Genomic DNA, 18,167 nt, shown 5'->3' with positions numbered 1-18,167 from the left:
CACCCTGGAAGGGCTTGATACGCTTCGGAAAGCGTGGAAAGCTAAATCCAAGATACTTAGGGCCTTTTGAGATCGTCGCTAGGATCGGCCCTGTAGCTTACAAACTCAAACTACCTCAAGAACTTAGTAACGTACACCCTACTTTCCACGTTTCGAACCTGAAAAAGTGTCTATCCAACGAGACTCTTGTTATCCCACTCTATGAAATCGAGATCAATGAGAGCCTCAACTTCGTGGAAGAACCAGTAGAGATCATGGACCGTGAGGTCAAGCAAACGAAGCAAAGCCGTATCCCGATAGTGAAGGTTAGTTGGAATGCCAAGCGAGGACCTGAATTCACTTGGGAGCGCGATGATCAAATGAAACTGAAATATCCTCATCTTTTTCCTTAGTAATCTGTATTTGCTTAAACTCTAATTTCGGGACGAAATTCCCTTTAACGGGGGGATGATGTGACAACCCGAAATTTCTATCTTGTAAAGCCATTCAATTCAATCAAAGGTCAGACTTGTTTCTGCTATCTTTTAGCATTGTTAAGGGTCTGTTTGAGTGTTCTAAGCCTAGTACATTCAAGGATTGTGTGTTAGGATGTGTTAACTAAAGTTCTTCGTGTTGCATTCGATCTGTAAACTCCATCACATAGAGTTTACGGCCACAAACTAGAGTTTACGGCCGTAAACTCTTGGCAGCCGTGAACCCTCCCTTATATCACATACCTCCTTCATTATTTCTTCACTTCTCACATCTTCAAGTCAAGAACACTCATTTCTCTCTCAAGTATCATCAAGAACACTACCATTTTCTCTTCAATTTGTAAGTGATTCTTCCATTGTTTCTTGATATCTTTCTTGATCTTGTTAAACCCTTTGATTTTATCCATGAATTCAACTCTTTTGGGTTTAGATCTTCAAATCACCAAGAACACCAAGAACACACACTTGTTCTTTGGGCCGTAATCACCCTATAAGCTTCCAAAACGTAAGTATCCTTTCCATATACTTGTTATCCATTAGAAGCACTTGATTCCTAGCCATGAAACAAACACTTTGTGCATAAACTTCAAGAGTTTACGACCGTAAACCCTTCTTGGGGCTGTAAACCCTTCTTAGTTCATAAGGTGGCCTTGAACCCTTCAACCCATGGCCGTAAACCCTTCAAGTTCATGTGTTGGCCGTAAACTCCTTGGCCGTGAACACCCCTTGGCCGTAAACACACCCTTGTGTGGTCATGAACACCCTTTATACAATCATATGTGATTGTAGCACTTCATTCCAAGTGTTTCCTAGTCCCTAAGGTTGTTCCCTTACATGATTAGTTGTTATATACACTAATTATATACGTATATGTGTCATTATATGCTTAATAGGATCCGTTTGTGCTTGAGACTTCATTTGGCATACTTAGCATCCTAATCGATCTTACATTCGAATCACTCACTACAGGTGAGTTCATACCGCTAACTTATCTTTTAATGATTTTAAATGCTTTTATAGGGGAGGGGGGAATACAAGTAGAAAACAATATAGTTATAGTATCAATCACATGTGATTTATAACTATCAAACAAGAGGATTTCTTATACTTCAAAACTGTATTATCAAACAAACTGTTTCAAATCACTTTATAAACTCTTTATCGTTTTACAAAACTCTTTTAAACTTATATAATGTCAAAATCATGTCTATATAGATATAGTTATATAAATAAGGTTGAAAAGGCTTAGGACTGATAACTCGCATTATTTCCTGTTCCTTGTTTGGTTGTGGACTTAGGGTGTCGGTTGTTTGTCCAAATGTCGTTTGAATCTTAGTTATATATTATGTATATGTATATAGATATAAAAGTACCTTCAATCAGTTGAATACCTTTGGGTAGCAAAGGTGTACAAACATGATCAGTCAATCAATAACAGAGCTTACTAATAAACTATAATAGGTATAGTTTAGGAAGTTACTACTTACTATTTCTAGAACAATGAAACTTACAAGAGTCAGTTCATACATGAGTCAGTTCAAACATACTATAACAAGAACAGAAAGAACATACTATACACTAGAACAGAAGGAACATACTATACACTAGAACAGAAGGAACACACTACACTAATACAAGAACTATATAACATTTATGTGAGCCACTACTTCATGACATGGAAATATACTGTTGTGTCACGTTTTGTAACCAGAGTCTCCTGGAGGAGAGCGTGAATTTGTGTATTGATCTATACGGGATTGACCATCCTACACCTTGCTGGTAGCTACAGTGGGACCTGCAGGTCTACGGGTGACGAATGTCATACCATTTCGACGTCTTTGATCGTCGTGTTTTAATAGTCAATCAAGTATGGTTATAATCTCATCACATTTTACCTTAATTAAACAACTGGTTTTAAGGTAGTTAGTACATTCGTAGTTACTTTATATAATACTACTGTACATCTTCATTTTTCCCTTTTACATTCATATAGTGATCTTCTCACATACACGGTAATGTAAACTAATTTCTGGTAATGATAGTCATACTTGGGGAAAACACTCACTTTTACAAAAGAACAAACATACAGAACAGTCGGGTCTTGGTAGAAGACTACATTTCATTATAAGTAGAAAATATAGGATTTTCTAGGAGATACAAACATTGACACTAAAATACTTATGAACTCACCAGCTTAAATGCTGATCTACGCTTTCAAAATAACTTGTATTCTCAGGTCACCAGTAGACAGATACCGATGACCAGGTTTTGAGAAGACGGAGCATGTTCAAGACTCGTCTTTTATTTTGATTCATATTTTGGTGTCTTTCAAACTATACACAGAACACACTTGTATTAAATTATATTATTAATGCAATGGATGATGTTGTTGCTTGTTTACTATTGTGCATTGTTATGATACTGTACATGACGTCCTCCGCCCCCGAACGTTTCCGCCGTTCTGGTTTGGGGGTGTGACAATTTCTCTCTTCTCTTCTAATATCTAATGATTATGGGGGAGGGTCTTAGTTAAATTGTAGCTCTATCGAATCTATTAATCAAATTAAAAAAAAAAACAATTAATATCTTATTTCAACGTTTTCACCAACGCCCCTTGAGATCTCCTCATCGTCTTGTCATGTGGGAACCCAAAATTCCTCACAAATAAGATCAACTTGTACTAGCAACATACTATTTGCCAATATGATACGTTGTATTAACTCACTCTTCGTCAGTTCTTCCAACCTCTCTCACGTGGATCGAATCAACTTCTTTATCACGAAATTGTATGTTGCCAAACATGAATTAAAGAGTTTCGGCAACTTCTTAATTTTCATAATTGAATTTAATTAATTACATCTTGTAATTAACCGCTTCATAATTCAATATTCACTGTTCAGTCATTTCAAATGTCAATAATAACAATACATTTTTATAAAATTACCACTCAAACTCGCTCTTATCTCATCCTTTACACTAGGTTTGTGTCCAAATCAATCGGATGCTGCATGCATGCTATGAGTTGTCCAATATTTAATAATATTGTAGATCATGCTTTGTTTTAACTTATATAATTGGGTTTCTTTTCTTTTCTCAACAAATTATTTGAAAACTTTTAGATATGTAGGAAGGATATAAACTAAATCTTGTTTCATGATAGCATCTCATCACCAGCAAAAAAAATATATATATATATATATATATATATATATATATATATATATATATATATATATCACATGAAAATATAACTAATTTAAGTATTATAAAATGAAAATGAAAAAATTATGGATTTTAGTGCATGTTCTTGTCAATAATTATAAGGCAGCAACCAATAATTTATTTATTAATGTCTCAAGTGAGGTTGCTTAAGATTTATTAGATTCTTGATATCGTATTATCCCAAATAAACAATTGATTTATTTCCCCTCGCATTTTGGAGGTTTCTAGTTCTTCTAATGGCATGGCATGTTGATAACCACATACCTATATTTATTTTTGTTTCATAATTGTTATGCTATATATATATATATATATATATATATATATATATATATATATATATATATATATATATATATATACTTTTATCGGTTGTGTTGGTTTAATTTTATATACCGTGTTTATAATTTATTAAAATCATTATGATTACTATTAGTTTGAAATAAATTACTAGTGTATTTAAACTGATCGTATATTTTATTGTCGTTGTTGATCTTCTCAAAATACATATACTCATATGACATGGGTTTTCTATCATATTTAATGTAAAAGTTAGCATCGGTTAGATAATAATGTTTATAATATGATGGTGAAATATTTAAAATATTTAAGTTGCGTAAAAGGTTATAAGAATATTTACCCTTTATGTTTTACTTCTATTAAAGTTTAAACATTGCTCTGTGAACCCTTTACAAGTTTACTATTGGACCACAATTGGTTTTGTCGTTGTGCTATTTTTACATGCATTAGACACATGAGTTTGTAGTTCGTTTTCGAAAACTTTCCTATATATACATGCATTTTCAAGATTGAGGTATGTTAAATGGTTTATAATTATATATATTATGTTCACTGAATGGTTATATATAATCAAATTAAGTATGATAAAATATTGAATTGTTTGGAATCCAAATAATGGTACCCAACCATTTACAAAAGAATCACATAACATGCAAATACCTTCTCTAGTGGGACCCGCAACCAAGAATCACAAAATTCACCATTGATCACACATGGAATCACATGATGACATTTTGGAAACCATCATTTTATAATTAACTAATTATTCTATTTTTACCCAAGTTCCCCATTTCCTTTAAAGATTCTTGTTTGTTAGTTTTCAACTATAAGTGAATTCATTTTTCTTTTTAATACAAAACTATTTTTTCTATATAAAAAGCTAACATAATTTAGTTAATATTTCGTAATTATTTAAACTTTGTTTCCGAGGAAAAAAATACATGTATATTGTTGTGTTCTTGTTGATATAGCACACAAATTTTGGAAAATTACACGAATTTGAATTTTATGAAAAAAAGAGTTTTCTGCTTCTTAAGTTTGAAAATAGTCATTGTTATGAATGTTTTTAGTTTCCGCGTAAAAAAATGTCATTTCATTTTTTATCTAAATTTTAATAATTATTTATTTACAAATCTTCAATAAAAACTATATTTCCTTAAATGTTTTTGTTACAATTATCTATTTTCCATCGATTCTTTATTTTAGATAACTTTAAATTTTTTTTTTTTTCAAACAAGCTACCAATGTTTAAAAATTAACATTAGTATATCTAGCTTATAGAAAAAGTCAATAATATATACAAAAAAATGTTATAAATATTATAAATACAGAAAGAATCTAATATAAAAGCTTTATAACAAAATTTGACATTTGATCCATATTTTTCCCACTAAAATCTTTTCTTTAAGAACTTGAAGGTCACATGGGGGACAGCCTGGTCATAATCCATATTTCTCAAGGGTGAAATAGTAATTTCATGTATACCTACCTGCTAACGACCACCCTACCAGTGGTTTATATACCTGAAACACCCTTGTCTTTCTTCTTCGCTAGCTCGGCTGAAACTATCTCTCTCTCCCTCTGTTCATCAATGGCGGACATGGAGTGCCCTACAGTGATGAACAACCTCATTACATTCCTGTCATCTCTTCTTCAACGAGTAGCCGAATCGAATGATCTCAACCCTCGATTTCACCCGCAGAAGATCTCGGCTTTTCATGGTCTTACTAGGCCAACTATCTCGATCCAAAGCTATTTAGAGAGGATTTTCAAGTACGCTAACTGTAGTCCTTCCTGTTACGTTGTTGCGTATGTTTATCTTGATCGGTTTACCCAGCAACAGCCTGCGCTTTCTATCAATTCCTTCAATGTCCATCGGTTGTTGATTACTGGTGTAATGATTGCTGCCAAATTCATGGACGATTTGTAAGTTCTTTTCGCTTATAATTCGCCGTTCCTTTGTGAAATTGTGCTGTTTTTATGGAATTTGAGCCTATTCCAAATGTTTTAGGAGCGTTTTTATTGGAATTGAGTATCATGATTCGAGAATTTGAGCCCCAAATTACTCTGACAATTGTCTGGATCACATTATTGGCATCTAATTCAGACTCGTAGTTAATGACGTTAAGAATTTATGAACTCCTAACAGATAAAAAGGGGAAATTAAAAATTCTTTGCTTCAAACCCCTGTTTTCTCTGTTGTACTTTTGATTCAGATAACTTTATGATATCAATTTTCTAGTTTTCTATGATTGGATGAGAATTGTGTTAGGTTTAGTAATCAGGTTCATGTAAATTGAATTCTTCTATTACTCTTGGGCCAAGTAACCAATCAAAATGATTGTTCAAAAAAAAAAAAACTTTCAATATACATCAAGTGGTTGTACTTAGTGCATAACATGTTGTACCTTGTTCTTCTTTTGTCCCCCACCTCATGATTGATACCCAAGAAAATAGTATTGCACCCACCAGTACCACATCATTAGTCATATCTTGGAGTTAAAGCTCAACAAATCTTTTAACTTAACTCAATTTAGGGTTAGATTAAATACATGATAATTGTATTAAAAAACAACATTTTTTTTTGTACAATGAGTAATTAATTAACAATGCCCTTTTGCAGGTACTATAATAATGCATATTTTGCAAAAGTAGGAGGAATCAGCACAACAGAAATGAATTTTCTTGAAGTGGATTTCTTGTTTGGATTAGGGTTTCAATTGAATGTGAACCCCACCACTTTCCACACCTATTGTTCATATCTACAAAGAGAAATGTTGCTTCTTCAACCACCATTAGATCATCATCTAACATCATCATCATCATCATCATCGCCATCAATATCAACAAAACTGCTTCATTATGAAGATGATCATCAACAACAAGAAGTGGCAGCAGTTTAATCAGCAATCTTTTCTTTTTCTTTTTCTTTTTTGAAACTGAATTAATCTTTTTATCTTGAGCTTGAATGATGTGTTTTTAGGTAGATTGTAGATTATTTTATATGGGTTTAGCAAGTTAAACCTTTTTAAGGCAGTTTTTTTGGGGGGTGTATTTTACTTGACTTTGATTGGTGGTATATACAAATGGGATGCTTTTTTTTCGCTATCTTATATATATTGGAAATTATTTTTATTCTTGGTAGGGGCATATAGAAGCATAAAGCTGCAAAAAGGAACACTGTGTAAGATCTAATCTGAAGTGAGGGGGGGGGGGGGGGGGGTTGAATTAACAATGGATAGGGTGTATTTATGGCAAGCATGAGATAAATATAATATATCAAAAAAACAGATAGAAAATGAATATTGAAAAAAAAAAATTTTGAATTTATTAAAATTTATATTATTTGAGTTATATTTTAGAAATAAAAAAAAACGTAAAATCAATATTTCTCAAATTTATTATGGATGCTGATTTGGAGTTCAAACAAAGGTAGCCGGAAGGGCAATTACCGTGTTTTATGGTTGTTCGGTTATCATTTTTAGAAGCAAATGCAAATACTTAGAAAATAGAAAAGTTTTACTTAACTGATTGAAAATTATAACATTTAATCGAGTAAAACGCAAATAAAGTATCAAGAATCACTTTATAAAACATTATATATTTACAGGATAGCATTAAACTTTTAATTAGGTAAATTTTCCTTATAAAAATCATATTTTATCTAAGAATTTATTTTTAAAATCAATGCTTAATGGTTTATATTAGAAGTTAAAACTCTAGTACGTCTTAAATATTGTTAATATTCTGAAATTGATTTTTCATGAGTTTTGAGGCGGATTTATATCCGCTCTTCAAATGGTGCAGTTACTATTTTTATAAATACATTTTTTTTTAAAATAAAACTCTCGTAAAGCAGCATTCCGTTTATATGTTATTTGCTTCCAATACAAAAGAAAAAAATAAAAATAAATGAGTGGTGACATAAAAGGTAGTCTTTTTAGAAGTTATGGCATATACTACAAGTAGTTGTTATTGATTCTTTTAGGGAACATTCACCATGTGATTTCGTGTACATTTATAGTTGGCCATGTGCACTGTTGTCTTGATGTACACATTCAAAGGTATAAACTCTACACTTGGTTATGGAACTTTAATTAATAGGTCGAGACAAAAAATGAATTAGTTTTTATATGTTTATTAGTTATGTTCAATTATTTAATAAATATATTTTTTTAATGGAAAAACAAGATTCAGAAGAATTAAACTATCTACTAAGGAGTTAGATGAAAAAATTATTACATAATTGGGAAAAACTCAACGTCAATCAAAATCAAGCATTTAAAATTCCAACATAACCACATAAGCTAAACAATGAAGCCCCACAATGGAAGCCTAGTGGTTAAGAAGTAGAATTCTACAGAGAAAATCCAAGATACACACCCAAAATCTTACTACTACGCCACTTTCAATACAACACCACCAATATCCAACCCTAAATTATAAGACACCAAAGAAGGAAAACTCAGCTAAATGCCATTAACAAACACTTAAAACAAACCAACGGATACCATTGAACCATAAATATGTAACAGAGACAACAATTGAACACCTCTAATTCCCATGTAAAAATGAGTAACAAGATTCATCAAATCACCAAGAAGTACCAAATTTCACAAGAGAATTAACACTTCATATCTCGTGACCACCAAGAAGTACCAAATTTGACAAAAAAATAAATTGGAATTTCATATCTCGTGGAAGGAGATAGAAGTGCACAAATGGGTATAACTCAAACGGATGAGAATAGAAACATCAAATCCACCAAAAGTCCAAACCCCCACAACAAAAAGAACCATGTTTCATTAAAAGAAAATTGAAATATCTATTTCCCGTTGAAAAAGAAAGGAGTACCCATGAAACATGAAAAAACTCAATTATCCAATAAGAGTTAATTACTAGTATGTTTTAAAGGGTTATACAACATACAAATTACCCAATTAAAATCTTTAAAGGGTTATACAACATACAAATTACCCAATTAAAATCTCATTAATCCACCACACCACAACCGACCAACCCCACTCAAACCAAACGTACTAAATTTCAATAAAAGAAAAAAAAAACTCATACATCCATGTGTCCATTTATTGTTGAATGAGAAAAGAAGTGCCCAATAAATGGATAAACTAAAAAAATAATAATAGTAATAATAACCGAGCAAAAGGTGGTCAATTCCTAAAAATACCCAAACCCTCGAACCAAAAGTATCAATTTTCATGAAAGAAAACATATACTTCCATCATATTTGATAAGAAAGGAGTGTTGATAAGACATAGGTAAACTCGAATTAATTGATTTACAAATCAGCAAATCCATCTAATATGAGACTTTGACACCCATAAAGGACAATAGCACCACCACACCAAGATAGATGGAGCTAAGTTGCTAAAGTTTGATTATATGTTGCTTTTATTTTAATAAAACTATATGTGATTCGTATATCCGATTATCAATAAATGGTAAAATAATTAAGAATGCACTCCCCCAGCCCCTCTTCCTCGTTTCAAGAGTTCAATATGCATTCAACTCCAGGTCCATTGTATCCCAATTTGGCATCCAAGGTCTTATTCGAATCTTCCATTGAGAATGCTCTTAATAGGGATATATCCAAATGTTTAGACAAAAGCTTAGACTAAAATCTAAATATCATCTTGAGGATTAAGGAAGTTCAGAAAATGCTTAAAGAGGATTGAGGAAGTTCAGAAAATGCTTAAAGAATCTTCAAGATGGCTTAATTGTAAATACATTATCATTTAAGGCCCAAATAATATTTGATTCTATTAAAAATCTGTCCTAATACCTAACCATGGGCACATGTTAGGCGCACCGTTCAATAGACCAAGTAAAAACATACACACGCATGATCAATCACACATATAGACATATGTATGTATGGGGTTGTACAGTTTCCGGTTGTTAGGGCACAAAAATGAATTATCGTAAAAAAAAAAGTGTTTGATTGCGTAAATAATACTTTTTAGTTTTTACATCAATGTTTTCACAATTTATTCAGAATTTTTCTCTTTTGCAAACTAATTTTTTTACCAGAAAAACAAATTCGAAGGGAAAAATCAAGTGTTGACTGTTCAAATTCAAAGAACCAAGCAAATTCTAGTATTTATGGCATAATAGAATCGAACTAAGTCGTGAAACAGTTGAGACCGACTTGAAAAATATTTGAAAGTAGCGATGCAAGTTGATTTGACCTCGAGCTTAAGCTACTTGAGTATACTATTGAATGGATTCTAATTGAGTACTAAAAACATCTTCAACCCACTCCTATTTTTCATTTTTCCCCCATTCTTCTCCAACTCTCCGCCATTTATTCTTCCATTTTGGAGATATGAATAGTATTTTACACCAAATATGGTGTTATACTATTCATTTCTCCCAAAATGGGATGAACTTTGCGTTGTCGGTTTTAGTCCATTTGTTTATATATTTATACATTTCTAGTTTATTTTTACCTACTAATTATAATTTAAATGTAATATTTAATAATTATAATATTTTGTTATATATTAAATTATATTAATTAATTATAAATATAAAGTTTGTTTTTGTTCGTCAAATTCATATAAAAAGTTAAATACATATTAAAACTTTAAAAAACGATAATGTATTTTACAAAAGCTTATAAGTTTTATAAATATAATCTTATATATTTAATATTATTGTAATAAAAATATATAGATTATATATTTGTTAAAACCAAATTAATAGAAGTGATGTTTTTAACAATCTATGTAAGTTGGAATAATGAAATATAATAAGAATATAGTTTTTGAATAAAAAATGAGGTAGGATCGAAGATAAAACACTATTTATCTCATTTTTTACTTTATTTTTGGAAGAAAAATGAAAGTGCGATGAAGATGGTCTAAAAAGCTCTGCTAATAAAGCTCTAGAGATGTTACTAGTTTAGTCAATTTTAACTTTTAAATAAGCAATCCCAAACACCCCTTTAGTATTTATGTTGGCTTACAAGATTTACAAACTCAATACAATGGTTTTAAAAATCGGTTGAGTCTTACTCAAAGGCGAGGCATTTTTTTTACCTGGGGCGTATGCCCTACAGGCTATTTTTTAATTTTTGAAATTTTCTTGGATTTATTTTACAATTACAACTTTGAGCTTCGAGTTTTGTTTTCGAGTCGAGCTCAAGTTTGACTCGACCCGAGTTTGACACTGCACCAAGTTTTGAAGAGGCTTTTTCAGTTTTTCTAGAGTCTTGAATACATTGAGTTTTTCTATATTTCATGTCTGATCCAAAAAGTTCATCATCAACATTGCTTCAACATTCATAACATCCAAATAAAAACATTCAAGGGTATGACAGTCATAATTGAGAAAAAAGGTTAAGCCACTTCAAGTTTATATAAACACTTGAGAATTAGAAGCAAATTCCATGAGAGAATGAAGAAGCAATTAGTCGTTTGAGAGAATGAAGAACCTTTTTGTTTTCGATCATAAGCAACAATTTTAAGTAATCAAGAAACATGATATCCTTATTAGAGCTTTGATCTTATCTATGACTACTTTCCTACTGCTAATACTCACAATTAGCACAAACTTACAAAAAAAAACATTTGAAAGTAAAGTTTAGGAAACGAACTCCATTTTCAAGACTCTGGTGTAGGCATCCTCTTCACCTTCTTGTTCTTTTCAAAAACTGCTTTTGAAAACGAATCCACAAGTCTCTGCTGTGAATCCAGAATCATCTCTGTCCGTTTCATCTCCATTTCCATTCGCATGGATTCAAGCTCCCTTGCCATGTCCATCTTCATCCTCTCTATCCTCATAAACCCATCTCCCAACATCTTTATAGCTGTCACCATATCCTCCACCGGATTATTGCTATTTCCGGTCACCTCTTCCCTCCTCTTGATTCCGCCACCTCTATCCTTCCCAATTCCAAACCCTCCCTTAGCATACCCATCTCTCAAACCCTTTCCTAATCCGTAATTTGACTTCACGGGAGGTGGGTAGTCGTCGTATGCGCTATTATTGTTATTATACATATTTATCCCGGCCGGTGGCGGTGGAACGGCTGCGGTGTTAGCCCGGCCGGGAATCTTAATCCGAAACCCGTTTTCGTTTCCGTTTAAGGGTCCGGTACCATTATCAATCGAACTGTAAAATCGTTGGTTTGGGGGGAGAGGGATCGCTTGTTTGATTCCTCTAGGGTATAATAACAAACCGTCTTGATTGTCAACGTCTCGTTCTCCTTCTTCCTCATCATCCTCATCCTGATTCATCGCATCGGGATCGGAAGAAGAGGATCCCTTTTCCATCAAATCCATCCGTTTAAAGTGAACCCATGAGGAGGGATACCGGTGGCCTTTGGGGGTAGCGGCGGCGCGTTGGATCTCTGCACGGTAACGTTTTCTGAGTTTCTCCATCTTGTGACGGCACTGAATAGATGTCTTCTGCGGGATCCCAGATGACAAGGGGCATCGAGTCGCGACGTCATCGGCGACTTCCTGCCAGTGTGAGGCGCGTAAATTGCCTCGTCGGAGAGAGTACCATTTATCACGATACGCATCGATAAGCGCTGCAGTTTCGTCTTGGGACCAGCACGGAGGTGGGAGGCGTCGAGAAGATGCTGTTGAGGCCTGTGGTGGTGCAGCGAGGAGAAGCGGTGTTGGGTTTGCCGGATCTTGCGATGAAGAAGGTGAATGCGAGCTGGTCATGGTGTAATGCGCAGGTTAGCAGGGGGAGGAGACAGAAAGAGGGGCGATGGTGGGTGTGGGTGGTGGTGGTGGTGGTGGTGGTGATGAGAGGTGGAAACATAATAAAGGAATGGAGGATTAGGTGGGTGTTGATAAAGGTAGGGTGGACGGGGGAGGAGGAGAGAGGTGTGCGGCTGACTTGGAGATCTAGAAAGATGAGGCCACCGCTTAGGGTGGGGGAGGTGGCGCAGGCTAATATGCGCCGAGAACGGTACTACGCACCAGGATCAGGGTGAGCCCGTGCGCAGCCGGTAGGACGGCTGTGACGAGTACGGACTACGGAGAACCCCGTTTGTTTATCTCCTCGCTTGCTTTGCTTTCGTAAGCTTATGACTTTGTCTCTCTCTCATTTAATTAATTAAATACATAAGACAATTTTTTTTAAGGTAATTACTAATCTAGCCAAATTAAAAAAGTAATTAATCATTTTTAGTCAAAAATTAAGAATTGTTCCAAAATAGCCCACAAAATCGTATGTATTTATATTTGGCTACTGTTTCGCTAAATCGTCTACTGTTTCGTGTTTAGTATAATTTTTTTTTTTCATTTTGAAGATATAAAACCGTAGTTTTTTTAAAACCTACGGTTTTCTTTCTCTAAAATACGGTTTCCCAAACCGTAGCCTACGATTTTGGGTTAAATCTATGTTTTTTTTTTGGTATAAAGACTACGGTTTTGGGTTAAAAAGCTATGTTTTTTTTAATAGAGAGTATTTTTTTGAAAATTATTTTGATTAAAAATATTGTTTGTAAAATATAGAGTAGTTTTTTTGACAATTATTTTGTTAAAAAATATTTTTTGTAAAATATAAAATAGTTTTTTAACAATTATTTTGATAAAATAATTTTTTGCTAAAATGTAGATTCCTTTTTTGAATTTGTTGTCTAATATTTTGATAAATTTGACTACTATTTGGGTAAATTTGACTATTTTTTGCTAAATTTGATTTCTTTTTTGTTAAACTTGACTTTTTTTGTCAGAATGGACTACTGTTTTGAACCTATTATATATAATAAGTAATCCACATTTGTGGAATTATTTTATATTTGAGAAGTTTTCTTCTCTAACTTCTTTTTTCTCAAAATTAACATAATGAGTTGTAACGAGTATTTCGTATTGCTTATTACGGATGGAAGATGGGGGTTTGTTAATTCTCAATTATTATATGTTTGGCCACTGAGATACAATCCGAGAATGTTTTATTTAGGTGTTGAATTTTACGAAACCACCACTTTCACTGAATTTGTTTATTTGGTGAAGTGCAAGATGGGTCTTCCCGAAGAATCAAAAGTCAGTCTGGCTTATCAACATCCCGTACAACTCTATTATTATGGTATTGTTGATGATCGTGATATTAGAAAGCTGATCAAGGTAATAAATGTCGTTGGATATAAATTTGTGTATGTCTATGTGGTGGTTGAAGAAGGCGTTTGGCGTAACAAAGTGGATGATAGAGGAAATGCATCTGCAACTAATTTATCAAGTGGAAAAGGGAGCAACACCCCAATAGGTAATTTTAAAAGTCCAAGTAAAAGTCAATATCATAGTGTCGCTGAAAATGTAAATGTAGTGCCAGAACCGATTATGTATGTGACACCCGAGAATTATAAGTATATTAGTGATAATGATGTTGGTACATATGTTAATGATGTGGGTGTAAATCAATACTCTGCCCAAAAAAAAGCACTAGATGTGGTCAATAAGGTTGGTAATGAATATGGAAAACAAGAAGTTCCATTTTTGCATGATGGTGAACTAAAAGGATACGACGAGTTTGCGGATTGTGACAAGTTGGATATATCCGGCCTAGAGAGTGATTCTAACGGAGAAGAATTTGATGATGAACCTAAACTTATTTATTCAGATACAATGTTTCACAGTATGCCCCCATTGCCTTCGTGTCCTGTAAACGATGATGTGAACATTCCATGCCAGAGGGTGGATATAAATGAAGAGATTAAGATTCTAGACATTTTTTTATAACAAAGAGTTGCTCAAGCTTGCAATTGGAAAACAATGCATGGAACAAAGTAAGCAGTATAAGACTACCATATCGAGCAAAGAAAGGTTCGAGGTGGTTTGTTTGGTAGAGAATTGTTCTTGGATGGTTAGGGCAAGGGGAATCAAATCGACTACTGCTTTCCAAGTCACAAAAGTTGTTGACCAACACACATGTTGTGCAACAAAACTTGGAGTCTAATCATCGACAATCAAAGAAAAATGTACTCGGCCACTTTATCGCTGAAGTATTGGCCGGAGATTATAATAGAGTTTATCGGGGAAATGAAATTGTGAGGGACGTCAATTCGAAATTTCCAATCAATATCACATACCAGCAGACATGGCGGGCAAAACAATATGCGTTGTTGATGTTAAGAGGTACCAAAGAGGATTCATTCACCAAACTACCAGTGTATGTGCACAACTTGGTCAAGCATAATCCAGGAACTGTTACTCAGATAAGAACAGACGATGATGATCGGTTTGAGTTCGTGTATATCGCGTTGGGTTGCTCGGTAAGCAATGATATTTTTTTATAACAAATATAACATATGAATCCTAATTGGTAATTGTTAATGCAATCACAAATAATTGTAGGTACAAGCGTTCATCAAATATTGTAGGCCGACGCTAATAATTGATGCTGGTCACCTAAAGGGTGAATTCAAGGGTACGATGTTGCTCGCAGTGACAATGGACGGTCAAAACCAAATCATGCTTGTTGCTTATGCCATATGTAAAAGTGAATGTACGAATACATGGTCCTGGTTCCTTCGAAAACTACGTGAATGTATAGGCAACGTGGAGGACCTTACATTCATATCTGATAGGGCTCCATCTATAGCGACGTCAATTGCAAACATTTTTCCTCACGCCCATCATGGAATATGTGGTATTCATTTGTATTTCAACATTTCAGCAAAATTTGGAAGCAGCGATACAATACACACATTATTTTGGGAGACATGCAAAGCCTATATTATTAGAAAATTCGATAAGGGGATGAAAAAAATAAAAAGGTAAATGTTGGTGTATGGGAATACCTACAAAACATCAATCCAGAAAGATGGGCTAGGGCACATTTTCCTGGGAATCAGTATTTTCTTATGACATCAAATAGTGCGGAGTCGACAAATTCAATGTCAATATTTGCAAGAAAAATGCCAATTGATGTTGATTGAGTATTTTCGTGCTACAATGCAACAATGGAGTTTTCAGAAGCGTAATGTTGCAGGTACTAATTTTTTATATATAATAGTACTTGAAATGTTATTTTACTACTCATATGATATTATGAAATTATGTCTATTTTTTAGCTGAAGCAAAAACAACATTCACCCCATGGGCAGATACGATTATACAAGCAAATAAGAATGCTTGTAATAATTGGATGGTGTACCTTATCTCAAATAGTAGATTTGAAGTGAAAAGCTCTGCTCACAAAAGTGTTATTGTTGATTTCCATCAAAGAACGTATACATGTAGGCGGTGGCAAATAGATGACTTACCTTGTGGCCATGTCATAAAAGTGCTCACAATGAACCATTACAAAGACTGTTCGAAATTTGCTTTAAAAGCTTACTTTACAGAGACACTGAGAAAACTTACGAAGAGTGTGTGAACCATTTGCCAATTCCATCTGAGTGGGAGATCCCTGATGATTTGATGATTGTGAAGCCACCCATAATGGAGAGACGTCAGTCGAGTAGGCCAAGAAACACTAGCCGTATTCCGTCGCAAGGTGAGCATCCCATACGACAATAATGTTCTACATGCGGTCAATTTGGACACACGAGAAATGATTGTACTGGTAGGGGTTTGGGGAGTGGATTTAGGGGGAGTAAAAAATCGACACAAAAAGGGATAATGACTGATGAATTGGCATCCGGAAGCGGGTCACAGAACGAAAGTGTGTACCTATTTCGACAACACATTTGATTTAAATTGTCCTCAGACTAATGTAGGAAAGTAATGAATTCCCATATTTGTAATTTGTATTGCGTGTATTAAACTGCACTTCTGAGATTATTAATTAAATCTAGTATCCCAATTATTATCTACTTTATTCCATGAAAAATTAAACACAAACATAAAACATTATAGAAAACGAGATACACATTTCACATAAAAGAGCCTTCTACATGAAATATTTGTTATTTTTAACTAGAATCCAAGCATCCTCATACTCGAAGTCACTTCCCTCGTGCTCGAAAATGTAATGATCTTTAACAATTTCTAAAAGATCTTCCTCGTTGTTTGTATAACGATAACTATTTTTAAGATGATGATACCATCGATTGAACCATGTGATTTTTTCCTTTAAATCCATCCACTTACCAACAATATCTGCTTGAACCCGGTGTTTTCCTGCTCCCAACGAGAGGTTAAACATAGCTGTTATGCGGGTCCATTCATCACTTTCAAGGCAATCAGTGTTAACCATGGTTATTACACCATGCTAAATGTTCATCCAACATCGTATTACCACCATCATCTCTCTTATCGTCCATGGACGTGAAGTATTGGACGGAGCAGCTACATTGGAAAAAGTTGTTTGATCGGAGGCAATTTTTAACATTTTTTTGTTAGCTTGTTTAATTTTAAAGGAGTACTTAAATAAGAAAAGGTACTGACAAACAATTATGTGGATTCCCAGAAATACTGTTTGAAACGACAATGTTACTGTTCGAAATGACAATACATTATGCAGGCTACAAACTAGTAGTCAAAGTCTATGAAACCGTAGTTAAATAATTTCAAATAGTAGTCCAATTGTCAGATACCTTACAGGGAAGTACTGTTTGAAATGACAAATCCACTGTTCGAAATGACAATACATTATGCAGGCTACAAAGTAGTAGTCAAAGTCTATGAAACTGTAGTCAAATAATGTCAAAGACTAGTCCAATGGTCAGATACCTTACACGGAACTACTGTTTGAAATGATAAATCTACTGTTCGAAATGACAATACATTATGCAGGCTACAAAGTAGTAGTCAAAGTCTATGAAACCGTAGTCAAATAATGTCAAAGAGTAGTCCAATTGCCAGATACATTACACGGAAATATTGTTTGAAATGACAAATCTACTGTTTGAAATGGCAAATCTACTGTTCGAAATGACAATACATTATGCATGCTACAAAGTAGTAGTCAAAGTCTATGAAACTGTAGTTAAATAATGTCAAAGAGTAGTCCAACTGTCAGATACCTTACACGGAAATACTGTTTGAAACGACAAATCTACTGTTCGAAGTGACAATACATTGTGGACCTGGCATTTCAGATTTTAATCTGATTTTTCGGCTCCTACATACATATGTGTCCGCATGTGGTAAGACCCTTACCTTCACAACCTTAGGCACACTACGTAATTGGTAATTGTCTCTTATAACTGATTCGAAATGAGTTTCTATGACACTGGTCATGAATAAA

General features: G+C 33.8%; 2 protein-coding genes and 1 long non-coding RNA gene across 3 annotated transcripts; 2 read left to right on the top strand and 1 right to left on the bottom strand.

Annotated features, from left to right (window-relative positions):
* Positions 1-5,527: 5,527 nt before the first annotated feature.
* On the top strand, positions 5,528-7,103 carry LOC145105607 (cyclin-U4-1-like). The gene is made up of 2 exons (XM_079042701.1): positions 5,528-5,921; positions 6,619-7,103. The coding sequence occupies exons 1-2, from the start codon at positions 5,587-5,589 to the stop codon at positions 6,896-6,898; spliced, it is 615 nt and encodes a 204-aa protein (XP_078898827.1). The 5' UTR covers positions 5,528-5,586; the 3' UTR covers positions 6,899-7,103.
* Positions 7,104-11,433: 4,330 nt separating this feature from the next.
* LOC145105602 (uncharacterized) lies at positions 11,434-13,053 on the bottom strand. Its single transcript, XM_079042698.1, has one exon. It carries the CDS (start codon positions 12,689-12,691, stop codon positions 11,621-11,623), a length of 1,071 nt encoding a protein of 356 aa, XP_078898824.1. The 5' UTR covers positions 12,692-13,053; the 3' UTR covers positions 11,434-11,620.
* A 704-nt stretch (positions 13,054-13,757) lies between these two features.
* On the top strand, positions 13,758-16,749 carry LOC145105604 (uncharacterized). Its single transcript, XR_013707368.1, has 3 exons — positions 13,758-15,246; positions 15,329-15,965; positions 16,048-16,749. It is a non-coding gene; the product is annotated as an uncharacterized LOC145105604 (long non-coding RNA).
* The last annotated feature ends 1,418 nt before the right edge of the window (positions 16,750-18,167 follow it).

Source organism: Lactuca virosa, chromosome 4 (assembly GCF_052849685.1).
Source record: "Lactuca virosa cultivar CGN04683 chromosome 4, Lactuca_virosa_CGN04683_v6, whole genome shotgun sequence".
Lineage (NCBI taxonomy): Eukaryota > Viridiplantae > Streptophyta > Magnoliopsida > Asterales > Asteraceae > Lactuca > Lactuca virosa.
The sequence above is the reverse complement of the archived record's forward strand: the minus strand, read 5'-3'. Positions and strand labels throughout refer to the sequence as shown.